At 43.4% G+C, this 19,200-nt stretch overlaps 1 protein-coding gene and 1 pseudogene across 2 annotated transcripts in view; one reads left to right on the top strand and one right to left on the bottom strand.

Moving 5' to 3' along the window:
- LOC148016479 (WD repeat-containing protein 26 homolog) overlaps positions 1-19,200 on the bottom strand; it is a 67,927-nt gene that overhangs the window by 33,210 nt on the left and 15,517 nt on the right. For both annotated transcript variants that reach the window (XM_087664506.1, XM_087664507.1), the window contains one exon: positions 1,942-2,043. In XM_087664506.1, the coding sequence (XP_087520632.1) occupies positions 1,942-2,043 (102 nt within the window). The remainder of the gene's footprint in view (positions 1-1,941; positions 2,044-19,200) is intronic.
- On the top strand, positions 15,212-17,434 carry LOC148016480 (uncharacterized; annotated as a pseudogene).

The following is a 19,200-nucleotide window of genomic DNA, read 5'->3' as shown; positions in this document are numbered from 1 at the left end:
CACATGAGTCATACAATATATGTATACAAAACTTTCATACTTTTTAATATCTTGAATGAAACTTGTTTCTAACATTTTACAAAACTCATATGAAACCTATGAGACCCATTTCATACCTCCGTTTCAGAAACCCTTGGCAACTATGGTCTTGGGTGAAAATAAAGAGGCAATTGGCCCATATTGCGAATTGATTGTTTGTACAGCAAGGGGCTTTTGGATCAACAAAGGAGATTGAGAAATCTCAGCTTACACACAAACCATTGGCAATTCAAGTTAAAGAAATACCACAAGGGGCGCCAATTTTGGGGCCAGTAGGGCATCCACTGTCCAAGATTGTTAGGGTAAAGTGTGCATTTTAATTTATGCTCTTTTATTAATTGTTGTAATTAATTGCTTGATTAGGTTTTACCACCCTCTCCGAGAAGGAAGGTTGGTTTCAAGGGCTTTATGGAAGAGGGAGTAGTCGATGCTCTATAGAACTCTGTGAGCATACGTTGATGTGTCTCCATGTACTTGCTCCTAAGTCTATAAGAGGTATTAGCAATCCAAACAGCTCATGGTGAGTCTAACCTATGTAGAGCATTGCTAGGTTATTGAATCATTTTATTATGGTTATTATGATTCTCATTTGGGGCATTTTATGTTGGCCGACCTGCCCCTATTTTGGCATTATTTTCTTCTTTATATACCCGGATCCCTCCTCATTCAGTCACATTAATCACCTACAAGTTCTGTGGAGGAGAGGAGTCATTCCTAGTGACTCGCTCTTATATGCGTCATTCTCATGTTTGGTATATGGATTCCATTTCCCGAGCATATCTCTAAGTTCTTTTCTTTTGCAGTGTTCTTCTGTATTCTTTCTTTTATGTCTTGTATTCAGCAATTTATTTCAGCACTTGCCTATGCTTCCATTGTTGCACTACTCTGACAAGACGTGCTCTTTATGTCGGCGTATCTCCAATAAGAAGAGTCACAAGACATCTCTAATCCAGAAAATCCATCACCCTGGATAATGGCCTGAATCCCTCTCTAAATAGGCAATGGAAGCGTCCTCTGATCTCAGAATACATTGGGCATCTGCATATGTAGTGCTTCCCCATCTCTAGCTCAAGCTGATAGAGTTGGCAAGTCCTGTCTTGTGAGGGGGATTCTATGCCATATCTGCCTGTCTCAATCTGCAACTGATGTGAGGATGTACGGAGCTATCAAATGGCACATCCAGCTTACATTTATAACTAGATGGCTTGTTAGGGCAAAGAGTCAAATCTGTGGTCTTCTCATGAATTGACAATGTACTCAATAACTTGAGTTTGTTGAGCCCTATTGTTGACTTCTTTGCAGAACAGGAGGTCTAGTAGCCTATATTAGGGAGTTTCCACCATGGATTTTGTTGTTACAAATCTATTGTCTCATCAAAGCAACCTAAGGTTGATCATGGTCAAGCCTCTTTCAAAACTGATAAGAGTGCCATATTGAATTTTGTAGCGTGGCTCTAGCTCTAGCCCTCTCATCAAAAGTTTCCTTGCAGGATTGTAAAATGTGAGGGACACCTAACAAGTGAACAGGCAACCTAGTGGAATGTGTCAAGAATTTTACATGATCCTTCCACATTTTCAGTTAGCTTCACCTGGAAAAACAAACTATGTTTGGCATCCAAATTACTTAAAATTGTGCATTGGAATGCTCAGCTTCACCTAAACAAACAAGTTATGCTTGGCATGCAAATTACTTAAATTCATGCATTGGGATGCTTTCACTTCATATAGAAGATAAAAAAGGCACAATAGATCGTACAATTCATTCAAGGATGGGAAATATCACAAGGCACTCAGAGATATAACCCCAAAACACAAAAACATTTTGATTGGCACAGTATGTTTTTGAGTAGTCAATATATGTCCCCTATTCCATAATTTTCTCTTTTCAAACATTCCTCTATACCTGCCAAACTATTGATGTGCAGTCCTTTGAGGCAGATGCTAAATGTTTCCCATTATTTGAAAATTGTAAACACCAAACCTCGTCCTGATGGGCAGTCAACACCTGAACAGTAGTAACATGTAAGAAACATGCCTGACATAGGAATACTAAAATCATAAATAGCCACAGTTAATGACATCGCATGTTCCAGAAGTTATGCAATCTAGTTGCCAATATATGTTCTGCTTGCACCATCATTTTAGCCAACACCAAACATTCACATTCATTACAAGCCTTTCAAAGTTACAACTATTCTTATCTGGTTCTTGCCTCCTCTTGCTTGCATTTGTAAGTTGGAAGCAATATATTGCTCAAGTTAAAAAATTAAGAAATTACAACACACCTGCATGGTAGAAGTAATAGAAACATGGTAATCACATGAGTGCCTAAATAACTACTGCTTGCTAAATTAGGGTGTCTTCACCCACTACTTATACAAAAAAGGAGAGCCAGTCCATGATCAGCAAACTCAACATCTGAGCTGCACATAAAATTAAAATGGCTGAATACATAACATAGTTGAAAACAAGCAATATATGCAATCAATAATTCTTTCCTTTTGGTTGAGTGGTGTCAAACCAATTATTTTGTCCAAATTTGTGCATCCTTGCACATCCAGTCACATTTAAGTGCTGGCACATTTTTGCTTGAACATGGTGTTCTATGTGCGAAGCAGTGACATTAGCACTCTGCCATAGACAGCACTCGATAGAGGGAGGTTTCAATCACTTAGTATTATTCAATTAGAAAATAGCTTGCCAAACCATAACGGTTTACGTAACAATGTCCTTGTTATTTTCTTTTTCTTAAGTGGTGAATTGAGCAAAGCTCCAAACGACTTTCAATGATGATAACATATAGAAAACTGATGCACAACTGGTCTGACTAGTTACCGGTCTGACCATGAATTAGGTTGGACTGACTGGAGTGGATCAGTTGCTGGTCTCACCATAACTCAAGTTGGACACTATATTTTGGACATTGTTCAAGCACCTATAGATGTTCTTAATGACAAATCCCGCTGTAGTACAAGGCTACTTGAGGAGTTTACAAGTTTATATCCGAAGCATTACGGCTAGGCAATACAAGGCTAAAAAAGTCTATCTGAATAGAAGGACTGATGAGGTTTGTCCTTCTCCCGGTGGTCTTCTTCTTCTTCCTTTGCTCCGTTTTCTTTTTCTTCTTTGACTGCAACTAGATAGGCCTTTTGGGACCTCTTTCTGGCGTGGCAAAACTTCTCGATGTATCCGGTCCTTTTGCAAAAATCACAAAAGAGTTGATTTCTCTTGCCTTTATACATGTTGCCAACATATAATGCATGTTCATCTCTAGAGGTGCTTGGTTCTTCATTAGTTTTTAGCTTCTTTTCCTCCTCTAACAGTGATGCCTGGATATCAACAAATTCAAGGTTTGGCATATTGATTAGAGTTGTTGATACATTAATATTCAGGAGGCAGACTTTTAAGTAGAACACCGATGCAAACATCTTCTTCAATTTTAATGTTGACTCTTGCAAGTTGGATTAGAAGTCCTTCCATGTAATTTAGATGTGTGACAAGTGATGTGTTGGACTTCATTTCAAGCCTGAAAAATTCAATCAAGCATGATGTAACCATGTCTATGTCATTGAAATTTTGATTTTACTGACATACCTTCGTAGGAGTATACAAAAGGAACCCCATACTTTGATGATTTAGACTGTGCACCGAACAAAGTGTCAAGTCTCTTCCATGTATCCTGTGAAGTATCACAGTTATCCACATGGTGGATATAGCTGTCGTCTAGCTCTAGTTTGATAATGGCCTGAGCCTTAACATCGTTCTTTTGCCAAGCGACTGCAAGGTCCACATCACGAGGCTTCTTTTCTTTTTCAGTGGTAATGGCCCAAAGGCCCTTCTTCATCAAGATGAGTTTGATACGGGTTTGCCAGGTGTGAAACCGAACTCCTTTGAAGCGAGCAGTTGGAGAGTCTTTGCCCATGTTAGACTTGTGGGAAGAGCAACAAATCAACTTTAGAATTATCAAATTTGAGCAACAAAAGTGTTGGTTGAGATGTGTCAAAAGACACAAGTGCTAAGAGCACTAAAAGAGTGTCAATGGACACTATATTTCTTCCTTGAGTCTTTCAAATCTGCAAAATCCTTCAAGTTCTTTCAAATCTAAATCTTTTCCCTCTTGATTTGATGTTAGGACCTTCAAATCTGAGTGACAGGACCTTCAGTGTGTCAGAATCAGTGAGTAGATGAAGTAAAAAAGAGCTTCAATGAAAGTGAGCTATTGCATATTAGGGTTTTCAGGAACAGGCGACTGGTATTTTGCTTATTGCTGCTCACAAAGATAGCCATTTGAGAAACCCTCTGAGGAGGAGAGAGTTTAGATGTATAGCTTCAAAAGCCCTATGATAATGATCAACGTTGTTGCGTGTACAAACTAAACGAACTGTACGATCAGACACAAGCGCGGACAGGACAGCGAGCTGGAATTCACACAATGTTGAGCTAGATGATCATCAATGTCTTGGTTTGAAGTGATAGAAAGAAGCATCCTAAGCAGAGGAAGATATGTCCAAAAGAAATCTCAATGAGATATGGCTTGGTTTGAGAGAGATGAAGGCTCCAAGCGAGGTAGGTACAGACTGGCTATGGCTGCCAAGAAAGGTCAAGTGGAGATAGAGGAGGAAGATGAGACCTTCAGCTGAACTTGAGCTGAGCAATGATGAATAGAAGCTAGAAGAGCAGAGAAGGAAGCTGAGATGAGCTAGGCCATGCCCAAGTGCGCTCTGATACCATGTTAAAATATGCAAGATCTAGAGCATGGCAAATGCAGAAGCTATGGAGGTTGAAAGAGGAAGAAGAAACTCATGAAGACATTGACCTTGACAAAGACAAATTGTCACACAAGTGAATTAGGTTCCAAGATTGAGACTTGGACTCATAAACACAATCTTGTGTGTGGATAGTGACATAGACACTTTACTAGAAAGAAAAGAGTACTATCATTGCATTAGAAAAAGAGTGCAAGTACAATGCTTTTTAGGAATTGAGTGGTGGCACTTTCTCCTACTATGCATATGGGATTCTGATCCTGAGCCCGCACTGCTCCTTACAAAGGGACTGAAGTAGATGTGATTGTAAATATCTCAATAGGCCTGAAGGTTGACACCAGTTGAACCAAACCGCAAAGATATGGAGCCAAAAAAGGGTGATGCCAATTGTTGATGCATACATCAAAGAGTGGTGGACCTCCACAGCAACCAAATGTAGGGAGAACTATTGCTTGAAGAAGAAGAACTAATGCCAAGCAGGTGGATGCTGACGCTAGTAGAGGTGAGTACCAAACACGAGGAAGGGCTCTAGAAGTTGTCGTCTATGTGGGGATGATGACAACAACAAGATGGATTCCAAACGCAAGCATGATACAAGGATGCAAGGCTTCTGAAGAAGGTGAAGGAAGGAGAAAGGAGAGAGAAGAGACAAAAGTCTCAAAAGAAGTGAGTGGGGTAGTGGTGAAGAATGAATAGGAGGTGTCGTATATATAGGCACTAACAATCTCAAGTCTGGCCCAGAGAAGATCCACCCTTGAGTCTGACAATACCACCTTAAAAAAGACTTGTGAAGATTGGGAGACCAAATGAGCAGTAGAACCTAAAACACAACCTCAAGTTAGAAGCCACTAGCTCCGTTACACCATGCTAGAAGGAATATGAAGGCCTAGTCATAAAGTCACAACTGAAAATCCAAGGCCCCCAATCAAAGATAGATCCTTTTTAGAAGTAGAGAAAAGGACTACTCAAAAGAAAGCCAGTTCTCAAAAGTCAATGATGGTGGGTGAGGAACTTCAAGAGTAGTAGGGTCCCCTCTGAAATGGGAGCAGCTGCCAAATGCTGTAAACGCAACTCCAGCAGCCAAGAAAGATGACACCTTATGACTAGGGAGTGGCCAAGAATCAAAACGCAAAGGTATAGAGCTAGAAAAGGGTGACACCAGCTGCTGATGCATATGCTAGAGAGTGGTGGATCTCCAAGGCAACCAAACACAAGGAGAATTGTTGCCTAAAGGAGAAGAGCTGACACCAAGCAACTGGATGCCAACGCTAGAGCACCAAACGCAAAGGAGGAAGGCTCTGGAAGCTATCACCTATGTGTGGATGATGATACCAACACGATGGACTCCAAAACGCAAGCCTAATGTAAGAGCATAGGGCGCCTGAAGAAGAGGAAGGAAGGAGAGAGGAGAGAGAAGAGACGAAAGTCTCAAAAGAAGTGTGGCGGGTAGTAGTGAAAAATGGATGAGAGGTGTCGTATATATAGGCACTAACAGTCTGGAATCTCACCCACTGAAGTCTCTCATACAATGCTCAAACACTCTTGGAAGGCACTAGAAAGCCTTTTTGGGGCCATAAACTAAAACCAAAAATGGGAATGAAGAAGGGAAATTGTACGAAATGATCTTTGCCAACATGCAATGAAGCCAAACAGCCTCCATAGTTGTAGAACACAATGCACAATACTCTACCTCTACAGAAGAAAAGGCCAATAGTAGGCTGCTTCTTACTGCTCCACAACAACATAGCTCTTGATCCAAGGGAAAAGGCATAACTTGTACTGAACCGTCTCGAATCCACATCACCTACCTAGTCAAAATCACTCCAACCAGAGAGAGTGACCCCCTCTCCATACATGATCCCGTAGGATCGAGTCCCCTATAAATACCCAAGAATGAGCAAGGCCGGTCTCCAATGCTCCTGAGTGGGAGTCTTCATGAAAGAAGACAACAAAGCAACAAAAGAACTATCAGGTCGAGTGTGAATAAGCCAGACGAGGGAGCCAACAAGACACCTATAACACCAGCAATACTTCAACTCTAAAAGAAGCTCGGAAATATACCTGTGTTGGGAAATAAAGATGCCATGTGCCATCTGATAGATGTCCAATCCAAGAAAGAAGTGTAGAATCCCAAGATCCATCATGTCAAACTCCTATCACAAAATCTCCCAAGTCCAATCAACCTCCTGAGTATAGCTCCCTATGATGATAAGATCAACCACATACAATATGAGCAAAACACACCTATCACCCACAACCTTGTAGTATAGGTTTGGGGCATGAGCTGATCGACGGAAGCCACTCTGTAGAAAGAATCAATCAATCCTCTGGTACCAAGCTCTAGGAGCCTACTCCAAGCCATAGAGAGCCTTCCGCAATAATACACATGGTCCTCCTTCCCCTGCACGAGAAAACTAGGAGGCTGGGAAACATAAATCTCCTCCTCAAGGACGCCATTCAAGAAGGCATGCTTTACATCCATCTGATAAACAGGACAACAATGGTGGAGCCAAGATAGCTCGAATAGTAGATATTATATTAAGTTTAAGAACAGATTGTGATCCACATGTGATTATGCTTATATATAGCTTCTTTGTATCTTTTGTCATCCTTGTCTTAGCTCTTGCAACTACTTTGGCTATTTGGCTATTAGGAGTTAGTTGAGAGAATGACTTAAAATTGTATGTGAGGGAATCAACATTAACCTTACATACATCTCCCCTCCCAAACCCTATGGTATGTGGGGGGCTCTTTCCATAACCCGAAATGCCATCTCCACATGTTGTAGGTCCGAGTGGGGAGCCACATATGAGGGTGATGTTTACTTCCTCACCTAACATTGTGGCGTCATGCTCGTAGCATGTATCACTCAATCCTCACTTGCAAAGAAAGTCCTTCTCATGACCTACCCTCTGAGCAAAACCCTTGGCAACAAGCCTAGCTCTATGCTTATCCAAGGAACGATCTACAAGGTACTTGGTCTTGTAGACCCACTTCACACCTATCACCTTGCACTTTAGTAGACATGGGAAACTCCCAAGTTTGATTTTGCTCAATAGAATCAAGCTCCTTCTGTATGGCCTGATGCCAAATATCCTATGCAAGAGCCTCCTCAACTATAGTAGGCTCAATATCATGAAGAATCTCCAACATAAGAGCATAGTTCACACAGAGTGAGCCATTCCGCTGGACTTGACAGCGAGCTAATTTGTGTGGACCTATAGGAGAAACAAGAAAGTGAAAAACACCCGGATCTTGTATAAGCTATCAGTACCAAAGAGGAATCCGAATAGACTCATCCTGCTACAAGGGAGAATGTGTAGCCTCCATTACCTGCAACGCACCTATTTGTGTAAGGGACGATCCCTTACTAAGGGAATATAAATCCTCCTCATTTGAAGAAGGCTTTCTCTTTGATGTCGGAGCATCCCTAGAAGACTACGGAGGGGACACTAAAGGGGTGGAAGTACTCGGCGAAGAAGAAGTGGTTGCATCCGTTAAAGGTGGTAGGGAAGCTAGGGTAGAGGGTGAAGGAGAAGGAGAGGGAGGAGCCAAAGACGAAGAAGGGGTGCTAGAGGCAATTTGGAAGGGAGAAGTGGAATTGAGGGCAGCGAAGGGTCAGTCGAGAAAGAAGAATCACCTATAATAGAACCATCAAAAGGATCCTCATAGGCCGCAACCTCATCAAAGAACATATCATTGCTCACCTCAAGCTTTCATGTGATTGGGTCATGGAGCGAGTAGCCCTTCGTGGTAGTGTTGTAGCCAACGAAGATGAGCTTCTTGGTCTTCAAGTCAAGCTTCATCTTCCTCTTCTTCTTGTCCACATGGACAAATGCATCACACCCAAAGATGTGAAAGTGAGACATGGAAGGCTTCCTGCCAAAGAAAGCCTCATGTGGAGCCATGTCCTATCAAGCAAAAGTCAGGGAGTGGTTGCGGATGTGAACCACAGTACCACCACCTCACCCCAAAGGGAATAAGAAAGACCCCAATGCTCCAACATTGATCGGCCCTGGGACATCTCTAGAATGGTCCGATTCTAACGCTCGACCACACCATTCTCCAAAGGTGTGTTTGGATAGAAATACTTTGCCCGAATACCACAATCCTTGCAAAACTATGAAAAGAAATTAGAAGTAAACTCTCTATCATGATTTGCTCAGATGCCATGAACTTTGGAAGTAGTTTGCATCTCCACAAAAACCTTCCACTTGCTAAATCGCAAGTACGCCTCACTCTTGTACTCCAAAAATTAAGGCTGCACATAACAACCGAAGTCGTCTAAAGTTAGCATCAAATACTTGGCCTTCCCAAGGGAGGCCATGCCCATAGAGACACAAAGGTCGGTGTGTACCAACTCAAGCGATGTAAAAGCCCTCCTACAAGCAACCTATGGATGGGGTTGCCTATGCTACTTGCCCCTTAAACAGCTAGGGCATGAAGTGTGAATAGGAGGGAAATGTAGAAGTTCCTCCACCATCTTCTTCCCAAAAGCCCATCCGGTAGCATCGATGTTCAAATGACCATGAGGAGTATGCCAAAGCAGCCCAAGCTCGTGGCAAGACCTCACGGCTAAGGCTGCAAGCGTGAAAAGCCCACCCTCCTAGAAACTTGTCCAAAGAACAGTACCTATAGAAGCATTATCCATTGTCACCGCATCCTATGTAAAGACCACACAAATACCAAGCTATGTAAGACTATGAACAAACGAGAGGTTAAAATCTAAATCCAGTACATAGAGAACTCTGGCCGAAGAAGACTGCTTGTAGAAATAGTCCCCACTCCTCGAACGAGAACAGTAGAGTTGCCACCACATTGGCCTCCAAGCTGCTCTCCTCTACCTCCAATGACTAGAATCCCGACTAAAACTTGATCAACAGCTACTTCTTCCTCTCTCCCACAAGCTAAATGCATCAAATGCCTCTACACCAGTCCCAAAAACCTTTTTTTGACTTGCATAGGTATTTTTCCAAGTGGCAACCTTCTAATCCCATTTTCCAGCCATTAAACTAATTTTCAAAATTAATTGATTCTAAAAATTAATTTCAGCCCTTCTAACCCTACCAAAAATTAAATGTACCCATCCATAATTATATTGGCTGGCCATTTGCAACTTTTTAGTAGTCCCCAACCTCAATTGACCCAGAGTCTTAGACTTGCATTAATTATTGAATTTATGTCCCCCTAACACTCACCAATATTGTATGTAGGACATGTGAGAGGAGGCCCAACTATCCACAAGCCAAGGCTTCTCCCAAGTAGAAGAAGCAAGAGTCATATCCTTCTTGGCAAAGATATATACAAGGATGGACTTTGTCATAGTGGGGGCAGCCTTTGTATCCTTCAATCCTTCTCCTTTGGCTTCAAATTGGGATACTTTTGCCAATACTTCTCCTCGAGATGAGTGTCCTTCCCACAATGTGAGCACTTGGGCTTGTTCTTTTTCTCATCCTTCTTGTCCTCCTGCTTCTTGTCCTTGGCCCACACCTTCTTCTTCTTCGCACCCCCTATTCTTGCAATAAATGCCTTGATGGAGCCAGAACCATTGGCCTCAACCTCTCTGAGTAGCTCCCTATGCTCTAAGACAAGCGGTAAAAGCTTCTCCTATAAAAGTCTCACCGGTCCTTGATGTGATAAGGCTGGTGTACAAGGCATCAAACAGAGAAGATGGTAGCTGATTCAAAAGGATCATAGCCATATCTTTAGAGGATAGAATCTGACCAAGAGAGGCAAGCTCACCCCTCGTGCCCTCGATCTTAGTGATGTACTCCTTCATAGAAGAGTCAAACTGAGCATCCACAACTTCTTCTCAAGGGAAATCTTGTGAGAAAATGTCTTGTGCTAATACAAAGACGCAAGCTTTTTTCACACTTCCGTCGTGGTCTTCACTTACATGCACAAGGACAAAATCTTGCAAACTCATAAAGAGAAAGGATCTAGCTCGAGAGTTGATTTGATCCCACGAGGCTACAAAGGTCCATAGAAGTTCCATCTATTGGATCCTCCTTAGGATGGGGGATAGAGTCAAAAACAAGTTTCCAAAGATCGAAGATGTTGAGTATGCACTCCACCTTACATGACTACAACGAATAGTTCGAACCATCAAGTTTGTCTTCTTTGGGTAATGAAGGTAAGATAGGCACTTGCAATCAGGGTATCAAGGGCGACAACTTCACTTTAGATGGAACCTTTTGTAATAGATGAATAGAAGGGGGACGGGTGCGAATGGAAGACTCCTCCCATTGACAATAATCACGATAATCACATCTCTACTCAAATGAGTGTCTGGAGAGAAGCTCTTCCTCTACGTCATCAAAGCCTATAAACTGAAAAGACATCTTCAATCCTACAGTCACCCAAAAATCTGCATTTTGATGGAAACGGTGCGATAAACAAAAAGCAATCAGCTACAATGTGTTTAGATGTGCCATTTACACTTAGAAAGTTGTCGCCTACCACCAAAAGGTTGTCCCTTGCACCAGGAAACAATCACCATTGCCTGAAAATTTCCATTTCAATAAAATGCTAAGCAAGATGGGCTGCCTGATGCCAGAAATTTGTCGCCTACACTTGTATGCTGTCACCTCACCTCCAGCTGATGTCGCCTAGTTGCCAGGATGGTCAACTGGGCACAAAACCTCCTGCAAGGGCTGCATTTGCAACAAATGCAGGCTGAAAATCTGAGTTTTGATATTTGGGTTGCTCCTCCACAAAGATCACTTGCTCCTTTGCGAGAAATCTCTAAACTATGTCCTCACTTAGGTGATGATACCACTTGAGAGTGCGCAACAAAAAAGAAGGACAAACACAGAGAGAGAGAGGGAGGAAGCAGAAGATGAAGGAAGAATACTACACTAACCGAACAAGAATGTTGATACGATGGGGATGGACCGATCAGTCCCTGCATGCAACCCACAACATCAATAAGGGCAATAGATCACGCTGATGACAATGACAGTAGAAGATGAAGGAAGAATATTGCACTCACTGAAGAAGAATGCTGATACAATGGGGATGGACTAATCAGTCCCTATATGCAGCCCACAGCATCAGTAAGGGCACTAGATCACACTGTTGACAATGGAAACATTGAGCATGAAGTGTCGAAATTTCGAAGTGTGCATGTGCAAATGAAGGACTTAAGACTAAAGAGTGTGTGTCTATCAAGTGGGAAAGGCAAGCTATAAATAGTCAACAAGACCAAAATTTGGCCGTCATGCACCAGTAAGTGCCCTAAAAGCTGGCTGACCAGTGTATAATGTGGTTCACTCTAAAGAAAATGTCAAAAAAATAGGGGAAGGCCACATAAAAATCTTAGATGGCAAGGCCAATGTTCGATAAGTGGAGGCAGGTGGAGACAAAGACTGTGGAAAGTAAAAACTGACCTAGGAATGCACACAGGAAGCCAACAACTAAAGGAAATGCATCTAAAACTGCCAGAGTTCGTATGTCTTCGTCAAACTCTGACAAGAGCTCGCAACCAAGAGATGAGATACTTACATGATTAACAGAGGCAGGCTAACACTCGAAGTGTGGAAAAGGCCGTGTTTTGAGCCTTTCGGAGGAGGTTTGAAATTTTATCGCCTCCCACATAAAGTTTCCTCATTCTTGTAGCAAAGAAAGTCCTAGCCGGCTACATATTTGGAGCCACAGGTGGACTACCCATCACGTTAAGCCGTCATGAATTGCAAGGTCCTTGTCCTACAGCTCTTTCCAAGGATCAAACTTGATGGTGAGAAGAATCTGTAAAGTGACTTCCAAGAAACAGATAACCTGAGTAGCTTCTCCTATTTATAGATGTGGATCCTATCAAAACCCAAATTTAGGGTTTTGGCTTATGGGACACAGAAATTTCAGTAATTTTTTGAGGCTTGGGGGTATTTTAATGAGTTAATGAAGATTTAATATGTAATGCATCTTTTTAGCTTAACAATCGTGACTTGGAGTTGTCTTCCTGCTGCATTTACAGCCTGCCTGCTGACATTACTATCTGCACCATCATTACAACCTGTCTTACCTGTGTTTTCTGCTTCTACAGCTACGTGACAGGCTGCTGCACTCTCTGCATGCTCTGAATAGACACGATGACAGTTTCAGCATCTGATCTACTCTTTCTAGCTGCTGCACTGATCAGTCTTAGTGTTGACACAGCTGCATTTTGATTCAGATTTGTTCCTATTGCTGCCGTCCTCTCCCAAAGGTCTCCATCAACTCCTCGCACACTTCGAATGGTGGTTACAACACTCTAGATCCGTCTCCGCTGGATGTCAAACTCCTACAGCCCACTCCCACAAGAGTCATCAGCTATTGGGTACCTCTACCTTTGAGCATCTTGTACACTCATTCATTCATATACTTCAAAGTTATCTTTCTTCTCTATTTGTGTGTTTGCATTTTTGTCAAACTTATTGTGTTCTAGTCATGTTCATACATTCTATGTTTTCTCATTGCAAACCCTAGCATATGTTCACATCCTATCACATCAGTCCACATAAGTCTGTGAAAAAAAGCTCCAAGGGGAACTTGGCCCGTCAAGAAGCCTTATTTGAGGTTGCATCATGTTATCATTTGCCTTTGATGCAAGACATACAAGGAGTATGGCTCACCCCGCTAAGCCACTTACGATTCATGTACAACTAGCCTTCCAAAGGTAAGTGTGGTTGAGGTGACCAAATCAAGCATGCCATAGCTCAATTTGAGACTTTCCTTCTTATCCTTTTTTGGTCTTTCCTTCCCGTCCTTTTCTATGCAATCCTCTTTCCAATGACTTGCCTTGCTACATTTGTGACAAGTGGTGTCATTCTCCTTCTTGGACTTGTCATTTTTCTTCTTCTCTTTACGTTTCTTTTTGTTTTTTGAGTTTTGATTAGTAAGATCCTCCACATTCCTTTTAGAGAATTCAAGAACTTAAATGTGTCTTCTTGGTCCAAAACTATGGGAACCAACTCTTAACAATTGGTGTCAACATGGCCCAAAGTGATCAAAGAAGTGTAGAAACCACATTAGCGGGGTGGGAGACCTGACAAAAGAAACTGCAATGTGACATCCCTCACTCCACCATCCCAGCAACAGCATGACGTCCCCTACTTGCCATGGCATGGCACCCTCCCACTTGCCACACCACGCAAAGTCACAAGAGACACAAAGGATGCAAGCCCGAGACCCAAGGAACCCATCCCGAAACGTAAGACCGTCCCCAATGCATCACGGAAAGGGTGTGTTTCCATCAAGGTTGCACTCGTACGTCGAACGGACAGGTTCGTACCATACGAACCATACGGTAAATATCCGTATTGTTTTGTACGAGATTTTAAACATGTTTTGGCCACGTATCCTACGGGACAAGGCGAGCTATCCAGGGAGTTTCCCCGCGAAACGGGCTGGGGAAAAAGGCGCAAACTGGGCACGATTGATCATTTGCGACACACACACGTGACACACTCTTGCAAGTCTCGACTCTCTCCTCAGCCCTCCCTCTTGTCTCCAAGACTCCAAGGCTGCATCAAGCTCCCATCCCCTCCAAGCTCCCTCTTCCCCTCTTCTCTTGAGTCTTCCTCCCATCCTCTCCCTTTTCAAAGTTCGTTCTTCTTCCAACTGTCCAAGTTTTCCCAATCCCCTCCCTCTTCAAGGCTCAAGCATCATCTCACTCTCTCCTCTTCCCCCCATCCCCTCCCTCTTTAAGCATCACTGCCGATCGGAGTGACAAGTCTCGACTCTCTCCTCTTCATCGGGCCTACGGCCTCGCCTCGGCACCATGACACGCGAGAAGCATGAGGCCTTCAACTTGCACGCCATCCATGTGGAAAGGGACACAAAGAAGTCCAACTCCCACAATTGGATATGCAAGTATTGCAGGAAAAGCTACACAAGTGGTGCAACCCGGCTTCTCCAACATCTTTCCAAGACGGGGGGGCAAGTCGCTCCATGCAAGTCGATTCCTCAACACATTGCCAGACGAGATTCTCGCCAAGATGAGAGGGGGATCCACTAGAGGAGGAGGTGGCGGATCGACAGCGGCGGCATCTACACCTATGCCTACTCATGAGAAAGCCTCAAATGTAGGCCTATCTTCAACCAATGCGGGTGAGGCCTCACTGGTGGTGCCGACTCCACATCTACTTCGGGCTCCGGCATTGGCAAAAGGCAAAGGTTAGAGGCTCATGCAGTACCAGAGAGGCAATCCTCTCTCTCTCAAGCTCCCGGTCATGCACGTGGATCGGTTGCCTTTCTTAGAGAAAGGCAACGACAAGCCGATGTTCAGATTGCACGCACGGTGATCGAGTGCAATCTTGCATTCAACATCCTAAAGCATGAGCAATGGAAGAAGATGGTGAGAACCATCGCCAATGTGGGCCCATGTGAAGGATGGAGCGGCGTCTCATACAATGATATGAGGACAAAGAAGATTGATGAAGAGAAGGAGAGGATTGATAAAGCCCTTGATCCTATTCGGGCCGCATGGACAAAATACGGTTGCTCCATTCTCACCGATGGATGGAGTGACCGTAAGAAATAGGGTATCATCAACATACTCGTTTCATGTCCACTTGGCACATATTTTTTGTGGGCCGTAGACACAGGCAAGATGGGAAGAAAAACGACCGGCCCATTCATCTACCACCACATTCGGCAAGCTATCATTGAGGCACACATTGTCTTTTTAAAGTTGCTTTCATTATTTATGAATCATAATAAGAATTCTCAAGTCATGATTCATGATTCATCTCTCCCCGAAGCTTTTATAATCTGTGCCATGTATGATGTGCTGGTAGGTGGGCCCGTTGAATGTGGTGCAAGTTGTGACCGACAATGCATCCAATTGTCGGCGCATGGGCCGTTTGCTTGAGGCCGAGTTTTCTTCGATCGTATGAACTCCATGTGCAAGTCATTGTTTGGACTTGCTCATGGAGGACATCGGGAAGCTAAAATGGGTGAAGAGGGTGGTACACAAGGCTACATATGTTGTCACCTTATTCACAGTGAAGGTGAAGGTGCTTGCGATGTATCGCGAGCATAGCAAACTTGAGTAGAAGAAGCCTTCTTCAACTCGGTTTGCTTATATGTGGTTATTGTTGGAGCGGCTTTATGAGGTGCGGTCCGCCCTACACCAAACAATGGTGTCCACTCTATGGAATAAGTGGGATGAGCATGAGACAAAGGAGGCGAAAGCCATGCAGCGGCTGTACCTTGATGAGCAGTTTTGGCAGAAAGTTCGTGCCATTGTGATTGCCGTGACTCCCTTTTATAGAGTGTTGCGCATAACTGATTGCGAGGGGTCCACCATGGGCCTTCTCGTTCACTTCTTCAGAGCGGCATTGATGGAGGTATGGGCTTGCACGATGATCACAAATTCTCAGTGTGCATACATCATAGAGATAGCGCAGAGGAGATGCGCATGGATGCATAGGCCCATCCATGGTTTTGCAGCATTGGTGTATCCGACCTACAAGTCGCCGGCGATCATGGATGACAGAGAGCTCCGGTCAAATCAGCTTGCATATTTGACTCGTGTAGTCCCCATAGATGACCACAACATAGTCCTAAAGGAGCTTGGATGCTATGCAGATCAGAGAGGACATGTGGCATTTTCTTCTCCCACTTGCTGGAGAAGGGAGTCACTTGTAAAGCCTCTATTTTGGTGGCAAAATTTTGGATATGCGTTGGAGACTCTTCAGCCCTTGGCCATGAGAGTCCTTACGCAGAATTGCTCTTCGGGTGCATGTGAGAGAAACTAGAGTACCTATTCTCTCATTCACACAAAGATTCACAATCGTCTTAGCACACAGTAGTTAGAGCAGCTAGTCTATTGCCACACTAACTTGCGCATGATGAAGGCCATGATGAGTATGGGTAGTCCAAAGCAGGTAAACACCTAACCATAAAATGATAAGTCAAGTTTAATTTTTAAATTTGTTGGTTTCAACTTGTTACTTTATAGTATTATACTCAACAATTTAGTATTTATAATCTATTATCTTATGTGCATTGTGTAGGTGAATGTTGATACATTCAAGTTGACGCAGGCGACACTCTTGCGAGTGTACATCAGGAGGTCGATGAGGAGGAGCAGCAGATCTTTGCAGAGCTCTATAGAGAGCTCATAGCAGCAGACACCCGTGACACTCGTAGTCAGCGTGCTCGTGGGCGAGGAGTTCGAGTTGCCAACAAGGGCATGGTCATTTGACGCCCTCTGAGGTCGAGGAGGGGTGGTTCAAGTGGTTTGCAAACATATATGAGGCGGGGCTCTAGTAGCTCTCATCCAGTTCCTGATGATGACATTCCCCCCTTGCCTACAGTTAGACCGTCATTGCCTAGGGAGCCATCATTTGATGATGATGGTAACCTTATCAGTGAGGATGAGTATGAGAGTGCCTCATCATTCGATGACGAGGAGTCATCTTCAAACTCTCTTGATGAGCACTCAGATGATGATGATAATGATGATGCTGATGATAGTGATGCCTCATGAGTCATCCTAGCCTCTAGGCCTCAGCTCTCTCGAGTCTCACCTTTATGTATCTACTTAGTACTATCACTAATGATTGTATCCAGTTTCACTCATTAATAATGGTATGATGTATCCAGTACACTGTACCGTTGCCCGCATGTTTGCTGCTCGCATGTGATTGCGAGGGCTTTTTACCTCATGTATTCAGCATATTTTGTAATGGCACTGCTAGTTTCACTTTAAACATGTGTTCTATTATTTATAGTTTTTAAAAAAATGAAGTTAAATTTTTTTTCATACTAATATCGTACCGTACCTTATAAAATCTTAAGGTACCATTTAGTATTTTATCGTATCGTACCATATCGTACTTTTCATACCTAACAACTATGGTTTCCATGCACTGTTCCATTACAAGGGGACGCGTCTCATGACAAGGGAACCAAGGAGGGACGTATTGAATGGGACAAAGGGACACCACGTGTCATAGGGTTTGTACTATTTGTATTGTTTCTTGCAATCTTCAACACACTAGTTTTATTGTCTTCAATCCAAGGACTCATTATTTAGTAGTTACTATTGGACTTTAGTCTTCAACTCATATGAAATTTATGATTCCTTAGTTTTAACTTTTACTATATTTCTAAATTTGGAATCTCCTCCTCTATGATGTCACCACACGCACATACCTTGAGGACAGCAAGGCTTGATCACGATCTGATCTCCATGAACTGCTAAGAGTGCCTGTGAATGAATGAGTGTGCACCAAAAGACTAGCTATATATAGCCTAGAAAAGCACAATGTCCAGCATCAGGTTGGCTGCATCAAATGCAGCCGATTGCATTAAAAAAATGCTCAAAACTATCCAATTGCTCAGCCTCTGCCGCGTGGCATCAATGACAGCATCTCCCATCACACGTGTAACTGTTGACTTGGCATAAATGATGATGTGGCACCCTGCTGCTGACGTGGAACTCAAACTAACCCTAACCTGCTCTGCACACTGCCTGAAAGAGAAAAAATGCCTATGTCCAAGGGATGAACTCTACACCCCCTCTCAGATCCTGGGTGAGGCATAAGGATGAGGGATCTAGCATGTCTCCGAAGAAGAGCCTGGGGAAGCGCCTTCGTAAACAAATCTGCAGGATTATCCTCCGTCTTGCAATACTCCACATCAATGGTCGCATCCAGAAGCTTCTCCCTAATGAAGTGGTGCTGGATCTCTATATGCTTCGTCCAAGCATGGAATACAGGATTCCGGACCAAGGTAATGCAACTCTCGTTGTCGCACCGCAGAAGAGTAGGACGAGTCTGGGGGCAGCCAAGCTCCTCCAACAATCTCCGAAGCCACACAACCTCACATGTGGTGGAAGACGCGGCCTAATACTCTGCCTCAATAGAAGAGAGGGCTACCGTGGGCTACTTCTTGCTACTCCATGAGATAACGCTTGCACCCAAGGTAAAACAATAGCCTGTAGTAGACGGTCGGTGGTCCACATCACCAGTCCAATCCGAGTCGCTCCAACCTACAAGAACAAGATCTGAAGCACCTGTACCTGCTGGATAAGAAATCCCTAAGTCAAAGGTCCCCCTCAAATACCGAAGAAACCTCAAGGCAGCCTACCAATGCACCTATTTTGGTTCACTCATGAACCCCGCCAAGAGACCTACAGCAAAACAAAGATCAACACGAGTGTTTAGACGCCAAATCAATGACCCAATCAGCTGATGGTAGCGGGAAGCATCCATCAAGGGAGAATCGGAGTGTGAACTGGCCTTCCAATTCGGATCCATAGGAGTAGAAATGGTCTGACAAGTCTCCATCTTAAAAGCCACCAAGAGCTCCTGAAAGTATCTCTACTGAGAGATGAAAATCCCCCTCTAAGACTGATAAATCTCATGACCCAAGAAGAAATGAAGAAACGCCAAGTCCGTCATCTCAAA

This window comes from Lygodium microphyllum, chromosome 23 (genome assembly GCF_053477565.2).
Source record: "Lygodium microphyllum isolate KBCC chromosome 23, Lygodium_microphyllum_v1.1.10, whole genome shotgun sequence".
Classification (NCBI taxonomy): Eukaryota; Viridiplantae; Streptophyta; class Polypodiopsida; order Schizaeales; family Lygodiaceae; genus Lygodium; species Lygodium microphyllum.
Note: the sequence above shows the minus strand (reverse complement) of the source record. Positions and strands in the feature narration are given on the sequence as shown.